This window comes from Rattus rattus, chromosome 9 (genome assembly GCF_011064425.1).
Source record: "Rattus rattus isolate New Zealand chromosome 9, Rrattus_CSIRO_v1, whole genome shotgun sequence".
NCBI lineage: Eukaryota > Metazoa > Chordata > Mammalia > Rodentia > Muridae > Rattus > Rattus rattus.
This window is the reverse complement of record NC_046162.1, coordinates 84,841,984-84,864,566: the sequence shown is the minus strand read 5'-3', so window position 1 is coordinate 84,864,566 and position 22,583 is coordinate 84,841,984. Positions and strand designations below refer to the sequence as shown.

The 22,583-nt window shown below is 51.3% G+C and overlaps 1 protein-coding gene across 2 annotated transcripts in view; it reads left to right on the top strand.

Moving 5' to 3' along the window:
- Window positions 1-4,032: 4,032 nt before the first annotated feature.
- Window positions 4,033-22,583, top strand: part of Tbx4 (T-box transcription factor 4) — a 29,441-nt gene continuing 10,890 nt past the window's right edge. The window contains exons 1-5 of one of the 2 annotated variants that reach the window (XM_032912713.1): window positions 4,033-4,169; window positions 7,663-7,869; window positions 8,493-8,587; window positions 16,337-16,456; window positions 17,419-17,566. In XM_032912713.1, the coding sequence (XP_032768604.1) occupies window positions 7,666-7,869; window positions 8,493-8,587; window positions 16,337-16,456; window positions 17,419-17,566 (567 nt within the window). In that variant the 5' untranslated portion in view covers window positions 4,033-4,169; window positions 7,663-7,665. Of the gene's footprint in view, window positions 4,170-7,662; window positions 7,870-8,492; window positions 8,588-16,336; window positions 16,457-17,418; window positions 17,567-22,583 lie in introns of those variants that run through there. The other variant, XM_032912714.1, reaches the window with a different exon arrangement.

Here is a 22,583-nt window from a genome sequence, read left to right as displayed (position 1 = left end):
TAAGGAACTAGAGAGACGACTCGGTTGTTAAGAACATTGAATGTTTTTCTAGAGGATTGGGGTTAGATTTCCAACACACACATGGTGGTTTACATTGTCTGAAACTCCAGTTCTAGGAAATCCAATGCCCTCTTTGGAGTTCCCTGGGCACACGCATGGTTCACAGACATACATGCAGGCAAAACACCCAGCCACGTAAAATAAACAAAATGGAAAATTGTAATTGCACATTACTACACTCCGCTGTTAGCTCAAGCAGTCAGCCTTGACCACATCCACCCTAGGCTCTGGGCAGATCGCTGTAGTGTGCTGGCTCCCCTGCCCTTCCAGGAATCCCGCACCCTCCATGAGTCTTGATGAAGGAATTACTGAGCTTATGTGTTTTTTGTTAATGATTTGCAGGTAGTTAGTTAGTTAGTTAGCGAATGGGACTGGAGCTTGGCCTTCCCTCTTATTTAGGAAAGTGCCACCCAGTAAACACTGGGTAAATATTTCTTTGGGTGAATAAATGCATAGAATAAAGATTTTAAAATGGAGTTCTCAAGCAGCATGAAACGAGAGTGCAGCCACTAACCACTTTAACCAAATTCTGTGCAAATAGAAGGATAAACATTTACATGGGAGACAACTGCTTTCAAAAATTATGTAGGGCTGGAACATGTTTGTTCCTTCACTACAGAATCACTGCCTCTAGGCTGGGAAGAGAGCTCTGTCAGGGAAGCGCTTGCCTTGCAAGCCAGAGGAACTGAATTTCAGCTCCAGAATCCATGTAAAAAAGCTGGGATTACTGGCACATTTGCAATCCCAGTGTTAAAGACAGGTGAATCCCTGGAGCTCCATGGCCAACCAGCCTAGCCTATATGAAGAACCCAGGGCTGGTGAGAGATCCTGTTGCAAAACAAACACGAGTGACACACACACACACACACACACACACACACACACACTCACTCACACACACTCACATACACAGAGTCACACACATACATACACATACTTATACACACATACACACTCACATACACACACTCACATATACACACATACTCTCACACACAACTCTTTCATATACACACACTTATACACACATACATGCACCCTCACACACACTCACATATACACAGTCATAGACACTCATATACATACATGCATCACATACACATAGATACACACACACACACGTATACATACACAGGCACATATACAAAATAAAAAATAAAAATGAAAAAGGAAGTATTGATTGAACTTCTCTGAAGTGGAGTAACATCGTTCTTTCCTGGTCTTTGCTGCTGGTAAATCAAATTTGGTGTCAGTTACAGCTCTCCTACCCTTAAGACCACGCACACACTTTCTCCTTTGTCTTGGCCCTAATTTGTCTTCCTATTTGTATTTCACTAGCTTATGTTTGTTATAAAACACCTTGGGCTTTTGAGGAAGAGGGGAGTGAGGTAAAATTTAGAACTACCAAGAGCTTTGGTGAGCAGCTAGCATGCGTCAGGCATTTGCATGCACCGACTCAGTCAGTCTTTGCCATAGCTAGTAGGGCCATGATCACCCCATTTGATGTGGCTGTTAAGAGACTTGCCTAAGGTCACAGTTGCTAATTGGTGGTTCAAGATTCAAGCCTGGATCAAAACCAAGGCCAGCCTAACACCAAACCTGAGGACTTTCCCCTAAGCCAGCCCAAACCAGTGTGCTAATACTTATTGGATATAGTGGTATTGTTTAGTTAGTTGAGGTGTGAGTGTGTGTGTGTGTGTGTGTGTGTGTGTGAGAGAGAGAGAGAGAGAGAGAGAGAGAGAGAGAGAGAGAGAGAGAGCGTTTCGTTTCCTCTCTCAGTCACTGGCTGGCTGGTGTGCTGCATTATTTTCAGTGCCAAAACCGTGCCTTTTTCTTCCATATCTCATGTCTCCACATCATCGTGAACCAGTTGATACTGATTTAGACCGTCTCCCACGAGTCTCCAGAAAGACGTGTACTTATAGGAAGACTACAGTCTAATTATTTAAGAGCCTTACTACATGATGTGTCATCATGAACTTCCCCCATTGACTGTCAACAAATTCTTCCAGGGTCTGGCCTAACTCTAGTCTTCATACAGTTCCTGCTAATTCACCACTGGCTCTGTTTGCCCATTCCACACAGTTAGTTGCCTGGTCAGCCTGCCTACGGTGTGGGAAAGACTTCCCTACAGGCAGGCTATTGAAGAAGACAAGTGTGGAGCTGGGGGCAGGAACTGTGAACTGTTATCCAGTTTTCCCTAGCACAGGAAACATGGCTACTGAGCATACTCCGGGCCCATTTCTTTCTCCATTCCAAGAGACAGAGTGAGGAGAACTAAGTCTCTCTACCCCTCTTAGAGGTTGTTTCCTGCCCTCAATTTGGGACTCTATGGGAGACATTTTTGTTGTTTTGTTTTTTGAGACAAAGTTTCTCTGTGTAGCCTTGACTGTCCTGGAACTGACTCTGTAGACCAGGCTAGTCTTGAACCCCTATAGATCTGCCTGTCTCTGCCTCTGTGAGTGCTGGGATTAAAGGTGAGCCCAGAGGTCCTGGTTTATGGGAGGAAGGATCCAATCCATAGACACTAGGGATGGTAACAGGGATGGCTAAGCTGGGCCACTGGATCCTGACAGCAGCAGCTGTTGGTTGGTTGTAGGAGTTAAGCCTGCTTCTTCCTCCCAGGCCTGCCCATACAGACATAAGCTATTCTCTCTACAGTTTGTTTTTTCCCAAGACCCTTGTTTTGCTTCTTTCTTTGAGTACATGAGCTAAGGAGGCACGGATGCTGGTTTGCCTCTCAGCTTTGAAAAGGGGGGCAGATCCCTTCAGGAAACTATCTTGGTGTTGTGCCTTAAGTCTGCTTCTTAAGTGCAGATCCTAAGCTGACTGGGAAGGTGACGGCTCCAGTGAATCAAGGGACACGGACCACGCTGAGAACTGAAAACTATTGCTGGGGATCCCCACTAACAGATTTGTGGGGCCTTTGGAGATGAGTAGACAGACGGGCATATTCTTGACCAAGTTTCCTGGGCATGTGGCAAGCTATGAGCCTAGATGCCCATGAGGCAAAGGCCACAAGAGCCTGGAGGTTGTGGGGATTGGAAGTAGATCTAAAGAAAAAGAACCCAGAGGGAGGCAGGCAGTCTCAAGGTCTAGACTACTAAGCAGGCCTCACTTTTTCTGGCTTAGAGCAGAAGGAGCCATCTGCCTTCTCAGCTCTGCAGGCTGGAGTAGAATTGAATAGAATCTTGGGGACCTCCTTTTGGCTGCAGTTTCCTCAAAGGGTTCAGCTATTCCCTGTACCCCCAAAAGCCCAGCTGTGGCTAGGTTAGGGGCCAAGCTCCCACTGAGGCTAGTTAAGCATCCTACTGGTACCAGGCCCGGTCTGGCCACCCAGCCTCCTCCTTGCACTCCTCCGTGACCGCGCCGCGGACTCATAGTCTCACCAGGCCTGTCGGCTGCCCGTGGTCCTCTGGCCAGATCTAGGGCGCGGGGCTGTAGGTGTGAGCCTGGGCGATCAGGGGCCGTACACACACACATAAGGGCGTGTGTGCCCTTGGCCACAGGGCTCCCAAGTCCACTGCTTGCAGGCGGGGCTGTGGGAGAGCCGGTGCAGGGAGGTGACCCGGCCAGTGGCCAGGTCCAGGCCGAGGAACGGGCCGGGCTGTCCAGCCTCAGTGGGAACAGGGCACAGCGACTCGGCCGCCCGTCCCCTCTTCCCTCCTCTCTAATCTAAACCATGCGGGGCTCCAGGCCCCTGCCCAGACCTAGGACCACGGCGAGGACACCCGGTTGTACTGCTGAGGAGCCTGCAGCCCAATCGAGGCTTGGGGTCTTGGAGGACGGAAGAGTCCCAGGACCCTAGAATTCCCCCTCTCCGGGGGGCGGCAGGCGAGAACTGATTGACAGCTGCGACGTCAGCACGGAGGGGGGGCGGCCCCGGAGGGAGGGAGGACCAGGAGGAGGGAGCAGAGGCCCCAAAGTGCAGCCTCGGAGATCAAGGGCCCGCTCCACACCCGGGATGTGCCGGGCCCCGAGGGCGCAGCAGGCAGCTGGACGGTGACCCAGAGGCCCAGGCAGTGTCCCTGCGGTCCCGCTCCTCTAGGACCCGAGCTGGTTGCAGACCTGGGGCCGCAGGAGCCTCCGCATGCTGCGGCGCAGTTAGGGTGAGTGTGGGCTCCAGCCCGTCGCGGGTGAGCAGGGTGCGGGGCTGGGGTCATCCAGCTCAGGTTTAAGCAGCAGAATCCAGAGGGATGAGCTAAATAACAAGCAACTAGGGTAAAGGCCTGGGGTGGTCAAAGCCGCAGGAGGATCACGACCGTGCTTCGGTAGCCAGGTAGTTGCCCCGGGCCGACACCCAGTAGCAAGGGCACAAGCCCCATGTCTAGAGTAATGGGACTAAATGAGTCTAGGGACCTAAGAGTATTATCGCTTAAGAGCCGGCTTCGTAGAAACAAGAGCTGTGGCCTTGAAATTCGAATTCGCAGAATAAGAAAGGAAAAAAAAAAAAAAAGGCTTGGGACTGGCGGTGAAAACTGAAAATCCACGCAAAAATGTGGGTAATCAGAACCACGGGCTGTTTGATGCCACAGACTCGTCAGACGCGTCAGATTTAAACCAGTGGCCGTTACATAAGTAACAGTAGCTCAAAATTACCAGAATGAGAACAATTACCAAAAAAACAACAAAACCGTTAACTGATGAAATCCTTAGGGTTTTTGTCAGCACAATAGTCTTTTTCAGGATCAAATGAAAATAGTAATAACAATTTGAAAAGGGCTGAAGTCAAAGTAACTCAAATACGGAGACAAAGTAACAGTAAAGTCGCGATCTGTAGTATATAAGAAATAATACTGACATAGCAAATTACTGAACAGAAGTACTGTAGGAAACAAGCTAGGGAGAAGACGAACAACATATATATATCATGGAAAATGCCTTCGATACATTGCGAGACTATCGCGCAGTGCATTGTCGATCTCATATCAATATTAAATATTAACCAGAATATTAACAAGTAATCATAATGCTTGCAGAGACACAGTGATGAGCATTGCTGGAGTAATGACAACTTATGAGCGAGTATTAATAGTCACAATATTGTAAATAATATCCAAGTAATAAGTATTATACCAACGTGCTGAAAAATAATCAGAATATTAAAGGCTACGGCAGGATTACAGGATGGTGACAAGTAGCAAGCAGCCATGACGTGATGAAAAAAAAAATAACAGGCAAATTAAGATCCATACCGTGACAAATAACGACGGAGTAACGGGAGATAAGACGCATACCAATGCCTAGAATATAATAAACAATCTTAATAACGAATCGTGGTAAGATAACAAGAACTATTGTAATGAGATAAAGAAAATTAACCTGAAATATCGGGGACAATAATATTACAATTAGGTTAAGTAGCAACGTATGAAAATTTAGATAGACTGAAGAGCTAGAGGTGGGACCGTGAATGGGATGTCCAGTGCAAGTAAAGTAATGATAGATTAACACTGTATCCAATTGTCGATATATTGGAAACAGTATTACTAATTTGCCAAGGGAGCCCTGACCATCGGAAACAGTAGCAGGAAAGCAACAGTGTATTCTATGACGATAATCAAGCTACCGCTTTACCCTTACGGTGTTAAAATCATGAATAGTCCCAGAACTAGGGATAAAATTGCCGAACTGACTCGAGTTTTACTTAAATAATAACAGTCAAAACACTAAAAAAATTTTTAAAAAAATTAAATTCCCTTAGTGTAAGTAAAAAAAACTACTAGTTACAAATATGAAAAAGAAAAACGTATCCCTTTTTGTCCCCTCCGGAAAATAAGGTAACTCAAAGCGACCATCCCAGGCAAAGAAGCAGCTCACCCGCGGGCCACTCCGCAAAGGGTTGAGGTGAAGGGACCTGGTGGGGTGGCAGCCTGGGACCCAAGTGCCAGTATTGGAGCAAGCTGGGGGCGAGAGGAGCGTCCAAAGGGGCAAGGGAAAAAGGGGAAACTCAATGGTAGCTTAGAGGCAGAGGGAAGTGATCCCCAACCCGATGCTGGGGAAGGAGAGCGCAGAGTAACTCTGTCAACGGGTGTAGGAGGGCAGCCCGCTCAGCACAGGCAGGGTGAGGAGTTGCAAGGCCGCTGCTAGGCTCTGGGTGATGGGGACCTCCGTAGCGCAGCCGGCAGCCCCTGCTCCTGGACCCTCAAGCCTCCGCACCTGGGGCGGGCTTTGGTTGGCGCCCAAAACGAGTGGAAGCCAGTGCATTTGCCGGGACCCTGCAGCATCCCCGTTTGTGAGAATCCTGGATTTTCGAAGCTCGCCCGGGGAGCCAGCACGTGGCTCAAGGCGGGTGCAGGGGCAGGCCACGTCCATCGAGTCTTGCTTGTTCAAGGCGGGCTGTGGCCGAGACCGGCTGGGCTGTCAGCCTTATCTTTATGGGCTTTTCCCAGCCCCGACTGGCCCCAGTCCCCTTTTATCTCCTCAGTTGCACTTGGCTTGTTTACTTTGGAGGCCCTGGGAGTCTAAACCTCGGTGCAGAGGCTGGTGAGCTGGGTAGGCAAGAGGCCTGAGTCTGGGGATAGCCAAAGAGATCTGGGGTAGAACAGAAAGTGTGGGAGGAGAAAGGGGAGACATTTAGTTAGCCAAGACACACAGAAAGTCTACTAAAACTTGGCCAGATCCTGGAGGAAGAGGGTGGTGGGGAGGGAAACAGAGCAGTATAAGGCTGCACCCCGAGGGATGCAGGACAGGCTGGACCTCGTAAGCTTGAGTTTTTCTTTGGTGTCCCCAAGATCATAACATGCATTTGGGCAGGCAGGTGAAGAGGCTCGGATACTTAGGGGAAATTTTAGCTGTGCTCTGAGGCAAGGCCGGACTCTGAAATGGACCCACCCTACTGGCCTAGTGTTTAGCTAACAAGGTTTTGAGTCCTTTGGCCCAAGGAAGATTTCTTTTTGGAACTAAAGAGCGAATGTGTGAGCCAGCCTGTGGGAATGTGAGGACAGGTTGAGGAGCCCCCTGGCAGAGTTCAGGATCTGGATCAGAGGGACCCCAAGAGAGAGTGTGCTTCTTGGGTGAGGAGAATGTGGTGTGAAGTTTAGAAGCCTTTGGATCAGCCGATCTTTATTCAGAGAGCCAGGAATGGGGTGCTGGCTGAGCGCAGGCCTGAAGCACCCCAGTTCTGGGCCTTCCTCGGATATGGGGCTGCAGGAACCCAGTCCCTGAATTCAGGCCTAGGTTTCCTCTCCCGTAAGCTTCAGGAGTGTCCTGGACATCCTGGGCCAAAAGCAAGACCCTAGTTACTTCCGAATGGACAAGAGGACCCAGGCCTCAGACTCCAGTTTAGCAGGAGGGAGGGACACCGTGTGAGCAGAGACCATGCCTAGAAGGCGGTCTTTCTTCAAGACCTACTCATCATATAGCCCCAAGTCTTGGGGGCAGGCAGACCTTAAACTGCACGTAGACCCTCCCAGGTCCAGAACCTGAAGGGAGGAGGCTAGGGTCCTGCCCTCCAGCATGCTCCCTCCCCCAGCTCAGAAGGGGGCGGGGTCCACGTGTGCCGGGGCGCCCACTCGAAGCCTGGGGGACTCTAAACAGGGCCACAGGGCCTCTAGCCAGTGTGGATCTGGCCAAGTGACTCGGCGTGTGCTGTGCCCGCAGGAGATGCTGCAGGATAAGGGCCTGTCCGAGAGCGAGGAGGCCTTCAGGGCCCCGGGCCCAGCTCTCGGGGAAACCAGCAACAGCAACAACACCAACGCCCCCGAACCCGCGCTGGCCACGCCGGGTCTTAGTGGAACAGCGCTCAGCAGCCCCCCGGGCCAGGGCGCCGACGTCGCCGCAGCCGCAGCCGCCGCCGCCGCCGAGCAGGTAGGGCATCGGGCTGTTTGCTTGTGTTGTTTCTTCTCGTGGGTTGCAGAAAGGACTCCTGGGGTCAGAGTCTGTCGTCCCTTTGGTTCGCTACCGGGCAGGGGTTGTGCTTTCGAGGGAGGACCCTTCTCCACCTCGAACCCTCAGGGTTGACTCTGCGGCAGCCCAGGTAGCGGAGATCTTTGCTTCAGGGGTAGAACCCAAACCAATGTCCAGCTCTGAGGACCCTGAGAGGGTGAACGCCAAGGAGCGAGAGAGACAGGAAGGCCACGGAAACAGCACCGAGGCGGCTTTGGAGCCGCTACCCTGTACGCCACCACAGCCTACATCCCCCGAGCCTTTCTCGGGCCAGCTGTGGCGTGTCTACTTCTGCATGGTCACTATCTGCCCTCTGAAGGCCTATCAGCAGGTGAAGACCCAAAGGAGGGAGTTTGAATCTGCCTCAAAGTTTCAAAATCGCCAACGGTTCAAAATAATTTTGTGAAACGAAATCTTGAGGAGCAGGCTCTGGGGCTGGCAAGTCCTGCACGCTTGGTTGGTCTGAGCTCTGTTCTGTGCAGGCTCCGCGTGGAGCCCAGCTGTGGGCCAGCTAGGCAGACAAGTTCCCCTCCCTCCCATCCCAGACCATCGAGAACATCAAGGTGGGGCTGCATGAGAAGGAGCTGTGGAAGAAGTTCCACGAGGCAGGCACGGAGATGATCATCACCAAGGCCGGCAGGTCAGCTGGGGAGAGTGCCGTGGGGAGGGCGGCAGGTGGGCAGGTCACCCGGGGAGAGTGACACGGGGAGGGCAGCAGGTGGGAGCTAGGAGGATGTGAAGGGGCTGGGGTCCTCCGGGTTCTTGGTCTGGGACCGGTGGGAAATTTATCAGTCACTGAAATCCCAGCACCACGTCCTAGGGCAGCGGTCAGGGCCCACAAGTGTTTTTACACCTTCAGAGGGCCTGAGGGGGTCTGAAGGCTCCAAAAGAAGGGCAGTGTTATGCTGATGACAAAGGCCGGTGCAAACAAGGGTAGCGGGAGGCCACCTGCAAGGATGCTTGCCCTCGGGAGAATTTCTCTGGTGCGTTCTGCCAAGGAACCTTCTGGTGATAGAAGGGATGAATTGCCCTAACTTTTGGGGAGCCGCATGAACCCCAAGGTACTTATCCCAAGGCAACACCCTCCTCAGCCTAGGGGAAGGCGCCGGCGGTTCTGTGTGTTGTTGGGGAGCCTCCCTAGCTCTCAGTGGCTGCCAAAGAAGGGTGATTTATAAAGTGGAAACATCTTTAAAATGCACTAGTGTCTGTGGGAGAGAAAAGGGAGGAGAGGGTGAGAAGAGAAAGACAGAGCTGTGTGTGTGTGTGTGTGTGTGTGTGTGTGTGTGTGTGTGTGTGTGTGTGTGTGTGATGCTCCAGTAGTCACATGCCCATGAGTGTGTGTAAAGCAGACATTGGCTGGGCTGGGCTGGGCTGTCTGGCATGGGACAGTAGTGGCCCAGTAGAGCAGTTGTCAAGGTGAAGGAGGAGGCTGTAGGCACTGGAAACTTAAGGTTTAGAAAACTGCTGTGGGTCCTCTGCCCTTTCTGCATCCATACACTTGGTGTTGGTCTCTGGGGACGAGTTAGATGGGAAATGTCCATTTCGCTGGTGATGGGCCCCAAAATAGTTGTTTGGAGAAAGAAGGTGGTCAACATGGTCAACCGTTAAGGGGCAGAGTTAAGGAGTCAGACTAGAGTGTGGGAGGGGTGTTCTTTTACCAACTCAACTGTTTCCATCTGTGCGGCGCTCAGACAAGAGTCTCTACCTGCTTTGACTTCACCCACAAGAGAAAGGGTCCTGCACCATTCAGCAGCCCATAAAGCACATGACAAAGTTCCAGAAACCAGTGGCATGTCGTGTGCATGGTGCACAGGTTCAGGGGTCCCAGGCAGGCATTGTGAACTTGGTTTGCTGTTGAACATGGGCCACCCTCTTGTCTCAGTCAGAAAAATGGTCAACCTAGGGCTTCTATCAGCGAAAGGGGGAGGCTGTTTTTAGGCTTTTTTTTTTTTTTTTAAGGTTTGCTGCATTTGGGGGATTGAAAAGAGGATGCTTTTGCATTTTTTGTAGAGTGACCCTGTGGAAGAGTCATGGAGAGGAGAGAAAGAAAGGGGCAGGTGTGGAAAGGTCTACCTTTTTTCCGGCTGGGTGCACTTCGCTAAGTAACTACTATCTACGGCTCTATGGTACCAGATGTTTGAGGCAGGGAACTGTATGTGTACCTGCTGTTCTCCTTAGCTATAGGACTCAAACCAGGGGCTCCTTTGAATAGCGCTGGTTAAATGTCAGGTGCATTACAGGTGTGGAGAAAGGGGGATTGTTCTTTTGTGCATACTGACATGGAGGGAAGTAAAAACAGAGACCGCTCCAGAATTTACATTTGTAGATTTTAGCGTCTTGGAAACATGGTATTTACCTCTGGGTCTATGAGCTTGTGGTTTCCAGTGGGCTTTCTATACCTATGTGGGTCGTCCTCCCTCCCTCCTTCCATGAGCCCTCAAATCCACACTGCAGAGGCTACCCTACCATCAGTCAGAAGCCTGTGCCTTATCCAGATTCTACCCAGGGGTGGAGCTTGGGAATGGTGCTGATAGTTTTAAAATGGCTGTGAGGATGCTGGTCAGTGATGTGGTTCTCACATCCTCTCATTTCTCCAGTGAAAACATGCCAAGTATAATTGGAAAAACTCACTAGCTTCATCCACTCTCTTTTTGGGGGGAGGGAGCGCTAGGATCCACCTCCCATCTTGCACTGCACGTGCAAAGCATGCGGCTAAGGCTCTGAGCTACACCTGTAGACCCCCACTGCTGTCAGGGACCACCTCCATTGCCAGCTCACTGTGTCCAGGTAGTGTGAGTCCAGGGCTCTTTTGTACTCTACTTAGTGCTTCCCAAACTCTGCTAGTCTACCCTTCCTGGACTGTGAACGCTTCTCAGCAGATGGCCTGGTACTTTTTCCTGCACCCTGGATCATGGATTCCTAGATGTAAAAATTGGAAGCAAACGGAAAGACCAAACCAACCCCCAGAAAAGGGAATTGCCAGGATTGTGCAAGTCAAGCAACTCACATATCACATATCCGCCCCCCAGAACAAGACCCTAACTTTGAAATTATTCAGTTTTTTTTTTCTTCTTTAAATGGAGGTCCTGTGTAGTGTGAGGTTGTTTGGTCCTAGAGACTCTGGCTGCTTAGGGCACGATGGCTGCTATCTGGCCAGCCAGGGAGGGACAGGGCCTTGGTGAAGGGAACCAGAATGTTCTTAAGCCTGTTTGAGCTCATGGTTTCACAAGTCTTCTGCCTAGTGGGTCCTTGAAAAATCTGAAGGCCAAAGCAGAAAGAGAATCAGCCTCATTGGGTAGTGGTTTTGACTAAGATGCTTAAGAACCTGTGATGTTAGGTGTCTGTCACACAAGAGCCAAACCCTCCCTGGGCATTCTCCATTCCTCTCAGACACTTGTACCCAGAATGCTCTTGTTGGTAACGCAGAGAAGAGATTTCTGTCTTGGCTTCATGTGGTTTCCCAGCTTGATACATGTGAGAAACTGCATTTTTCTCCCAAACACAGATAAAAAGTGAACTCCACAAAAATTTAAATATAAACCTTCCTAAAACGAACATTTCCTGCCCATCTGAATGCCCCGCTCCTAGGTCACGGTTTTGCCACCAGATAAATCTCCAGTATCAGCCTTCAGAGCCTGTTGAGTTCAATGTTGCTTGTGTCAGTGACAGTGAATTTGCGTTTGAAAAATGAACTACCGATGAGAACTCCTGTTGAACCTGTATTGTTTGTTATTCTGAGGCAAGGATTTGGCCCGGCTTAATCCCAGGCTTCAAAGCCAATTGCCTTTGCTCTGTATACAGAGCGTCAGAGCCCAGTGGCGTGGATGATAAGAGAAGTAAGGGTTGAAGACACTGGGAAAGTGGGTCGGGGAGAGAGTGCTTTGATCTCTTCTTAAAGTATTTTCTGAAAGCAAAAGTCTATCAGAAGGAAGTGCCTTAAGGGAGAGAGAGAGAGAGAGAGAGAGAGAGAGAGAGAGAGAGAGAGAGAGAGAGAGAGAGAACTCGGAGCAAAGCCACTGACCTTCCCAAACAGTATCCATTTCAGCCACCTTCCCCTCAGGGAAAACACATCTTTAAAACTGCTTTGGGTATATTAGAAAGCCTCGAAATCTTCTCTCTCTCTCTCTCTCTCTCTCTCTCTCTCTCTCTCTAGCTGAGTCTTTTAGTTGTGTTTTCAGAAATCACTTGGCTCCAAAGGTCTGGCCTGAATACAGGCAACAGTCCAGCTTTGGTTGCTGCCCACCCTTCCCAGCCATACCCCGGGACTTTGAGATTTTAAGAACAGAATGATTGGTGGGCTCTCCAGTGATCCCGCCTTTCCCCTGCAACTCATTTTGCACTCCGTTTCCCTTGAAGGTTTAAGATAGGACCTCTCTCTCTCTCTCTCTCTCTCTCTCTCTCTCTCTCTCTCTCTCTCTCTGTGTGTGTGTGTGTGAGAGAGAGAGAGAGAGAGAGAGAGAGAGAGGTAAAAGCTATGTCATTTAAATGTAGGTAGATTTCTTCTCTGAAGTGAACTATTTCTGTGAGAGAATACTGGGCATCTGAAGTTTACAGCCCTATAGAATTTTAAAAACATGAACCCAGGGTGTAACCGCCATCCAGATAAGGGAGAACCTTCTAGTCCCGTACCCTAGCCTTCCTTGCAGGATACCCGTTGCTGCCTCCCTGTAAACCACTTTCCGCACTTCCCGCCTGCTGCGGTGGCTCTAATGCCTGCGTTTCGGTGAAGGCGCGTGTAACTGCTTCAGGCCTCCATTCCCAGGGAAATTGGGGCTGCGATGGGATCCAGCTAGGTAGGGAGAGTCTGGCGGATTCCAGGATCTTCATTTCCACTCTGTCCTCGAGATAGCGGTTGTGCACTAATTAGGTGCCTTGAATTGACAACCGTGAGACCTAGGAGCCCAGCCATCCTCAGTGCGTCCCTTCCCGGCAGGGAGTTCATGGTTACAGATCTGTGGCCAAAATCACAACTCCCCCAAGCCTCGAGCCTGTTCCGTGGAGGAAGCTTATCCTAGCAGCTCATTCTAAAGCCATTTCCGAGTACGAAGCAGATAAAGGCTCGGAGCCTGTACCCTCTCAGAGCCGGCTGCTGACCAGAGGGGAGGTCCGGGCTTTCATCTGCTCCCGGCGGGCGGCCAGGCGGCCGGCGTGTTTATTCCCCTGGCGGAGCCGCTTCCGAGCGTGCTGGCCTCCGCAGCTGTCTGGAGACTGAGTGGGTGTGGGGACCGGGGACAGTGGGGAGAGAGAGAAGACGCGGGGGCAAGTGCAGAGGGTGTGGAAGGGAGCCAGGGGAGCCGGCCCAGTCGGGTGCAGCGACAGCTAGAGCTAGTGACAACGAGCTCCTGCTCCGCCCTCCTCAGCCCCAAAGCTTCCCCCACCCACTCTAGGGTGTTGGTTTTCAGGTGCGTTTAATGTTTTTTTAGTGTCGTAAGTCAGAAATAACTTATAGCTCACAGGGTCCCTGTGTTTCATTAGGGAGGACCTTAACTTTGCCAGTAGAGCGCCGAGGAAGTCTCAGCTCCCAAACTCAGTCTGGCCTCTGCGTGGAGGCCTGCTCTCCTGATGACCAGGCAGGCAAGCTGGACGTTTGGGTTCCCTCACTAGCCCTTTGCATTTGGAGGTGGCATACCTTACTCTTCATACAGCAGTGCGTGCTGGGGGTGGGGTGAGTGGCAGCATTTAGGGCCCCCACAGAACTTCAGGCCCTTGAAGCTTGCCCTGAAGAGGTTTGGTTGGCTGAGGGACCCACAGGATATCCTGGCTGCCCTCTTAGCTTGTGAGAGGTGCTGTCCTCAAAAGAGGGGCATCTGTGGACGGAAGAGGCAGAGGCCAAGAGGTAGTCTTCCTTCCCTACACTGGGGCCTCAAGACCCCCTCAAAGTGGCTTCTCCATGGTCACCTGCTAGAAGGGGGAGGACCAAGGCCCTGAGCCTCCGGAGGCAGAGTGCAGGTGTCTGGGGGTGGGGGTGGGGTTCTGAGGAGCACCCAGGGTCTGCCTGGCCCTCTGAACTGCTGAGGCCCAGGGGGAGGTAGAGAAGAATTGGATGGTCAGGGTCTTTTACTTCGCTCTCTGTCCAGGCTATACATACACGGTTGTTATAGTGGAAGGGAGGCATTTCTTTCTTGTCCTTGTATGTGGGCACTGGCCCTGGAAGGAGGCTAGGGCTGACCTCTGCTGTTGCTACCCTCAGCCACTACCTGGGCCTAGCTAGCCCAACACCATCAGGGCTGCCCCATTTTGTTTCTGTTTCTGTAGTAGTTGTGAAATGGTGGCTTGCAGGGGACAGGGTTCTTGGCCTTCCCCCAGGGAGGGTGAGGCAAAGCAGCTGCTGCCCTCCTCCTTTAGCTTTAGGTCCACTAGGAGTGAGGCAGGGCCAGGAAAGAGGGTGGCGCCCATTCCAGCTGTGCCCCTACGCTGGGCAGGGGGCTGGTTCGAAGGAGGAGGCTGGATTGGGTTCCTGAGTCCTCTGGCTTTTCCCTCATCCTTGGAGAGGGGGTGGGGTGGATATTTGAAAACGCTTTCAATTGACATCTGAGACAAATTCTTCCACACGGTTTATAAGTCCCTAGACTTGCAGCTAGAACTACGAGGACCCCCCCCCCCCGCCCTCCAGGCACGCATACAGGCACACATGCGCACTCCCCCCACATGCTTATGCACATGCGCCTGGTGCTTGGGGGCCAGCATAGCAGCCCTTTCTTCCTGCAGTGTGTATACCAGCCTCTCCTGCAGCAGGAGAGGGCATTGGCTGGGCTAGGCAGGTCCTGGAGGGGAACCAACCCTTCCGGAACCCTTGCGCTCAGGGTCCCAGCTTGCTGTGGGGTCTGCCAGCTTGTGGAGACCTTTATTCTTTCAGGAAGTCCTGCCCAACCCAGGTAAGCTAACATTGATAACAAAACGGTGGTGGTGGTGGGGGGAACATCCAATCTTTTTAATCTGTTTAAGCTGTTTAAGAGCAGCTTCTTGTGACGTTCTCTGTTCCTTTGGCTTAGTGAGTAGCTTCCTGGTGTTGACTCACTTCGCAGTACTAACAGTGGAGGGAGGGTTGAGGCTCCGTGGACCCTGCCTTTTTTCCCCCCTTGGTTTTAAGAGACAGGGTTTCTCTGGGCCGTCCTGGCTGCCCTGGAATTCACTCTGTAGACTAGTCTGGCTTTGAACTCAGAGATCAGCCTGCTTCTGCTTCCCGAGCGATAGGGTTAAAGTTGTGCGCCACTCTGCCATTTTCGCTTTTTTTTTTTTTTTTTTTTAAAGACAAGGTTTTTTTTATGTAGTTTAGACTTGTCTCAAACCAACAATCCTGCTTCAACCTCCCTGAGCGCTGGAATTATAGGTCAGTATGGCCTTGCTGAGTTTAAACAGAGTACACGGCTTGTGTAATTGATGATCTAACAAGCTAGGCAAATGGTCTACCCCTGAGCTTACACCTCCAGCCCTGAGCTGTTGGAAGTCAGCTGGGGAGGGACCAGAGGCACCTGGGTAGGGAGTGGGGCGTGGCTACTTGCTCTGCTCTGCTCTGGTTAAGGAGCTGAGGGACCTATGCTCTTGCAGACTTGTATGTATGAGTTGAGGGCCATGGGAAGTTTTTCTCTGGAATGTTTCCCCGAGCTTTAGGGTTCTGGACAGCTTCATCACAAGCTATAGGAACGGGAAGACTGTTTTCGTTGGGTGGGTCTGCTTTCATAGAAATAGGCCATGCCACTGGTCTGTGGAAGGGGGACACAGCAGGAGCTGGAAGCAAGAGGGGTTAAGTTATCCTCACTCGGGAGGTAGAGAAACCAAGGCACAGAAGACCTGGTCAGTGGTGGATCAGGGTCTGAACTATGTATGACAGGCTGATTTCAACATCTGTGTTTTCACCCGTGAGGCGTCTCCACTGATTCCTAGTCAGTGAGGCACCCACCATGAGAAACACCCCTGCTGCACACACAGGAAGACCTCAGGGTTTTCACGAAGCGCCCTTCCCTATGAGAGAGGCATCTTATTGATTATGGGAGCAGCTGACAGGGACTTCCAGGTCAACTGCCCTAGCACCCTATGGTGGCACCTCAGAGTTTTAGCTGCACCTCGTAAGCTGGCAAAGGGCTGGGGGCAATTTAAAGCAACCAGATGGCTACTGAAATCCTTCCCCACTATCCTGGCCAGGGTCTCCGAGCTGCTGGGGTCCTAATCTTGGGGGAGATTTCCAGGGTGGGAAATTTGGGAAAAGGCATACATTGTCTTTCTGGATGTAGATTGAGAGCTGGTGGGGTCCGGTGTAGCTCTGTCCTGTGGTACAGTGAGGACAAGAGAAAAGTGGGTCAGGACCTATGGGTCAAAGGGCTCTGCGGTCTGCCCTGGCATTTACTCTCATTTCTCCTGGTGTGCCACCTCAACCCCTTGACTCCTTCAGGAGAATGTTCCCCAGCTACAAGGTAAAAGTCACAGGCATGAACCCCAAGACCAAGTACATACTACTCATCGACATTGTCCCTGCGGATGACCATCGCTACAAGTTCTGTGACAACAAATGGTAAGAGGCCGGGCCATCCTTCCTCAGCTGCTCTTGGTACTCCTATCCGAAGCCAATCTGTCTCGGCCCAGATCTGCTTTTTTTGGTCCCTGGCCAGCACCTGGGCAGGGGCTAAGGCAGGTCCAAATGCTTTTAGCACCAGCACTGTCTATAGCAGATGTGCAGGCTTGCTGGACCTCGAGGGGCCATACTTCCTCACATCATGGGTAGCCTGGTGCTGTCTGGTGGCAGGAGCACTAACACCGGGTAGAGTCAGGCACTGGCAGTGCCTCACTGGGGTGGAGAATGGGTAGCATTTTCTCTTGAGAAACTAATGGTTTAGCGATCTTACTTGATTTCAGGCTCTTCTGTTTCTCTGCCTGGCTTCAGAGTCTGACCCTCTCAGACTCTGACTGAGGGGTTTGCTAGTAAAGGGTCTGGGGAAGAGATGAGCAGGGTGGAGGGACAAGTGAGTGTCATACCTTAGACATATACGTGTCCCTGGAACATGGAGCTGGGACACTGGGCTCCATGGTGGAGGTCATAGAAGCAAAAGCTAGATTAGAACTCAGGACAAGCTCTGGATATGAAACGTTGTTTATATAATTATTATTATTAAAAGCACGCGGAATGGAGGTTGGGGACGCAGCTCAGGGGTTAGAGCACTGTCAGTAAATAAGTACAACTCATAAACAAATCACACAGAAGTGCCCCAGTGTCCCTGAAGCATCTTTATAAAGTGCCTCAGTCTGGGAAGCAAATGCTCCTTGCGCGTCTCTCTCTCTCCCTACAGCAGGGAAAAAGCTGGGAGGTGCTGACTCCTCCTCTCTGCCCCTCCCACTCCCCCCCCCACCCGTACTGGGTAGAAAACAGCTATTATTCCTGTGGCTCTGCCTGGTTTGCTCTCTGAGGGAACTGGAAGTCAGGCACCGCCCGCCTGGACCCCAGTGTGCTCAACTGTTCTGCTGTCTGCTTCTTGGCAGGATGGTTGCTGGGAAGGCCGAGCCAGCCATGCCAGGGAGGCTCTATGTCCACCCGGATTCTCCTGCCACCGGGGCCCACTGGATGCGGCAGTTGGTCTCTTTCCAGAAGCTGAAGCTGACGAACAACCACCTGGACCCCTTTGGCCACGTAAGAACGGGGATGGTAGTGGAGGGATCGGGGTGGGCCGCGTGGATTCAAGGATCCCCCTTTGTCTGACCCTGCAGAGCAGCTGTATGCGCCCCTCTCCCCCTCATTAGCTAGTGCGTCTGGGCAGATACCTCAGTCTAGAGATCGGAGGTGACCGGGTACCTTTTGTAGCAGTGAGGCCTAGATGAGAGACGATGCAGGAAGTACCCTATAGGAAGGAGCTAAGTGAGGGCAGGTACCACAGTGGAGCTGCTGACGGGGATGAGGGGAATCTGAGGACACTGATGGAAATGATGCTGATGACAACCCTGACGGTGGTTGATGGTGATGGTGATGTCAACGGAGATGAAAATGGAGACGGGGATGCTGAGGGCCATAACTGGTGATAAAAGGATCACGGGATGGCAGATTAAATCTCTCAGGTTTGGTTTTCCACAGCCTGCTAGATCTGCAGACATGAATTCCGAAGTTCCTTTTTGCACGTTCCACTCTTTTGACCTCTGCCTCCTAACTCGGCCTCTGCCTAGCTCCCTGGGGTCTGGTTCATACTTCAGGGCAGAGGCGGTGGGAGTAGACGGCAGGCAGCGGTGGGAGCTGCCCCAAGCATCCTAATTCCATCCTCCCAGGTTCACTCTTTCCCCATCTGTTCCTGGCAAGCCCACAAAAAGGAGCTTTTTTATGTGGAAATCTTTAGCTCAAATGTGTTGCAAACAGAAGCCCAGCAGCTGGTAACTTCCTCCAGGGCTTCAACCCTGCCTCCATGGGCTTCTGTGATTCTTTGGAAGTTTAGGGCAGGGATGTTGGGGAGCCCAGCAGGGTAGAGGCAGCCAGGTGCTTGTTATGCTGCACACCTAACACTGAGGGCAGAGATGGGGACAAGTGCACAGGCGTGGCCCACTCGCACAGCTCAGTCTCTGGGGCAGGAGGCTGTGTGCAAGTCAAAACTTTTCTGAGCAAAGAAGTTCCTTATGCAAAAATGCAGGAAGCGCTTCATCCTGATCAACTCCAAAGCTGTCCTTGGTGTCCGTTTCTGCCTCTGTTCAGTTTTCTTCTTAGTTATTGGTGATGTATCTAGAATGCTGACTTGACTGAATGAACTCTTCTCTGTTTCACAAGTTTCCCAGGCAGGGCCTGAAGATCCCCATGGAGAGGCTCAGGCAAGCCCCAGCTCCTAGAGCAAACCCTAGCCAGGTCTCTGCCCATTCTTGATTCCTGCTGGACTTTGCCTGACTGGATTGTGGTATCAGGCGCATGAGGCCTCTGATGCCCGTGGGGGATGGAGAGACAGGAAGCCTCTAACTACACCTGCAGGATCATGCTGTACTGGCAGGGTGGGGTGAGTCCAGCGCTTGGCAGGTGTGGCCTCTTTGGGCATCTGAAAGTACCTTGAGTTTCAGGGTTTGGATGGGGTTTTGGGTGTGCTCGATTGTTACCATGGTTCCCAGGTGCAAGGATGCTTGCCAAGACGCTTCTGTTTCCCTTGGCCCTGCAGAAAGTGAGAGGAGAGGGTGCCCAAGGTGGGCCTTCTTTAGAAGCAGGAGAAAGTACTGTGTTTTCTACACCCATCTTCCTGGTGGCTCTTCAAGTTCTGTAATCCTGCATGCTTTTTAAAGTGAGGGTCAGGGGGCTACTTTGCAGAGTTGTAAGACTGTGGGGGCTGCTGGGCCCTGACCACTGAGACTTGTTTCTTTGACAGTAAAAATTCTACCTTTTTTTTTACTTCGGCTTTCATCCCTGAGGGATAGTTGAGGTGCATCAACCTACCTTATGTCTGTCTTGTACCCAACACTTGGCATTTATTGGCTACCACATCCCTTACATTGTTGGTCCCAAGGAGATGAGAGTGTTTGAGGAGCTAAGAATAGAGAGGGTAGGTGCTTGGACCCAGGGCTCTAGCTATCTTTCTTAGGTATTGGTAGTATTGCTTTAGAGGTAGTAGGCTATGGCTGTGTAGACAAGGGCTATGCTACACAGGCTCACTTTCTGGTCTTCTTAGGGCAGAGCAGCCCTTTTGACTCTAGATTTCTATTCTTGACTTGTGCCAGAGGGAGTTGTGAACTTGCAAGAACGGAGGAAAAGTCACCCTTCTTGGCTTCTCATTTGGGAGCCTGGGAAAGCCATCTTGTACTATGAATTTGCCTCAAACATGCCCTTTGTTCTGCATAACTCACCCACCCAAATACTTAAAAGCTTCCAGTCCTGAGGGAACTTTCCCCAGCCCAGTGGACTTGGAGGACTTATCCCTTGGGTTCTCACAGCATCTGAGGACCTCTAGCAGCTACTTCTAGTTTTCTCCACTGTCACCAAAGGCTGGCACCTCTCCCTGGGAAAGGGCTAGCTGAAGAATGAGAAGGGACTGCTCCTCTTAGAGATGGCCACAGCTAGGTCCAGTGGTGTGAATTATTCGAGGGTTTGGCAGGGGGCTCCATGTGGGCCTCTCAACCCACCACATCCCCTCACTTCAGAAGTGGCCATGTGTCTGCCATCACATAAAGCAAGAAGAGAGCCGTGAGTGGAGGAAGTATACAGCAGCCATTTTGGATTATCTATTTTATTTAGATTCTTTATCTTTAGGGCCTCTTCCCTTTATGAATGTTCATTTTGGTATCTTCTGTCTTCCTCCTTCCCCTCCCTCATATGGGATAAAGGGCCTTGCACATGGTGGGCAATCCTTCTGCCCCCAGCCTGAGGTTTCCCTTAATTCTCTGAGGACCAGGAAAGGGGACTACGACTAGGTCTAGGGGTTGGGCTTGGCAGGTTCTTCCATGGAATTGGGAACAGGATCCTCTTTCAGACCACGTGGCTAGATGCTTCCTAATTCAGGGTTGAATTCTGACAGGAAGACCTGTGGAGTTTTTAAAAACTTAAAAAAAAAGTGAATGAGGGTGTTTGGGTGCATGCCTGGTACCAGAGGAGGTCAAAAAAGGGTGTTAGGTCTCCCAGGACTGAAGTTACAAGTTAGTGTGAGCTGCCACGTGGGTGCTGGGAATGGAACCCACGTCTTCCGGAAGAGCAGCCAGTGCTATATTAATTGCTGAGCCATCTCTCCAGCCTCGAGTTGTGGGGCTCTGTAGTAAATTCCCTCAAGGACATTTCTAGTAAGGACAGTGGAGGAGGAGGCTCAGGAGGGCAGGACAGGTGCAGGGTATGACCTGGATTTTGTGGGAGGAAGGACCAGCAGCAGGAGCAGAAAGGATCATGGGAGTAAAGCAGGACAGCCACTGCCTCAGCCTGGCACACCTTCAGCCCTGCTGCAGTCAGTCTGATGACTACAGAACTGTCCGTCTCCCTTCCTACCCCCACCCTTCCAGCAGGCCCCTGTGCTAGGTAGCCATGTGGTAGAAAGAGGCCACTTCCCCTTTCTTTCCTGGTCTCCTGAGAGTCTAGCAGTACTTGGGCTTCAAGAAGTCAAGTAGGGCTGAACTGGGTCCACAGGGGCTGGCACTTGGGTCTGTCTTTCCTGCTCATTTGGAGGCAGGAAGGAGACATCTACAGTAGGCTGTGTATCCATATGTGTGCAGGAAGATGGTTAGTATCATCTGTGTGCCAGGTCTTTCAGCTGTCTGAGGAGAAAGGGCCATCTCACAGGGTAAATCTGACTGGAGGGACTGAGTTAGCCCTCATCCGAGTTTCTTAACAAGACAGGCTACACTGGGGGGTGAGGGATGGAGGCATCAATAATGCCCTCCCTCTTCTTACCCGCCTAGTGACATAACAAGGTACAAGTCCCTCAAAGTTCACCGTGAGGAACAAGTGAGGTTATTGGTTTAGTGTAGATGTGGGGTTACCGACAGGAGTGTGGGTGCTGCCCCCCAAAACACCTGGAAAAATCTTTACTCAGTTTGGATGATGGCATCCCCATAGCTTCGTAGAAGGAGTCTCCTCCCTTGACCTCTCTCAGAGGCTACATGCAGTTAGACAGAATCGCATACTCTCATGAGGGTCCCATTACCCAACAGTCAACAAACCCAGCCCAGATCTTTTGCCAAGTAGACACGGCTGAGCCCATAAAAATGTTGGCAGTTGGGGCTGGGGATTTAGCTCAGTGGTAGAGCGCTTACCTAGGAAGCGCAAGGCCCTGGGTTCGGTCCCCAGCTCCGAAAAAAAGAACCAAAAAAAAAAAAAAAAAATGTTGGCAGTCCTGTACAGCACTGTGCCTGCCTGACATCCTGCCACCCCACCTTAGTTAGGTTTCTATTGCTGTGAAGAGACACCATGACCAAGCCACCTCTTGTAAAGGACAATGCTTAATTGGGGCTGGCTTACAGTTCTAGAGGTCCAGTCATCATGGCGGGGAGCATGGCAGACATGGTGATAGAGGAGACGAGATCTTGAACCTCCGGCAGCAGGAGACCATCACATAGGGCTTGAGCATACTAAGACCTCAAAGTCCACCCCCACAGTGACACACGTCCTCCAACAAGGCCACACCTCCTACTCTGCCACTCCAAATGGGCCAAGCATTCAAATACACGAGTCTAAGGGGGCCAAACCGGTTCACACCACCATCCCTTTACCTTTAGTCATTTATCCTTGGTTCTGAGTTCAAATGCAGTCCCTCTGGGGACAGAAGCACAGTTTCTCTGTGTGCTTGGGGCATGCACAGCTTTTCATCCTTCTGCTTACAAGGTTGTAACTGAGTATTATACCTCTACAGCTGATTTTCAAATCAGAAATGCACTCACATGGTTTAAAAAGAAGCCACCAAGGAGACTGGGGAGATGGCTGAGCTGGCCCTGTAAGCCTGAGGACCTGCTATAGGTCCATAGCATTTATCTCAAGGAGCCCTGTACAGTGGCATGTACCAGTCAACCCTGGTGCCATGGCTGTAGAGACAGGTGGACCCCTGGAACTCACTGGCTGATTGCCAGATGAATGAGCCCTAGATTCATTCATTCACTCACTCACTCATCCATCCATCCATCCATCCCTTTTCTCAGAGTACAGTGGAAAACAACTGAGGACGACACTGGATGCTGACCTCTGCACATGCACACACACACACTCACACAGCACA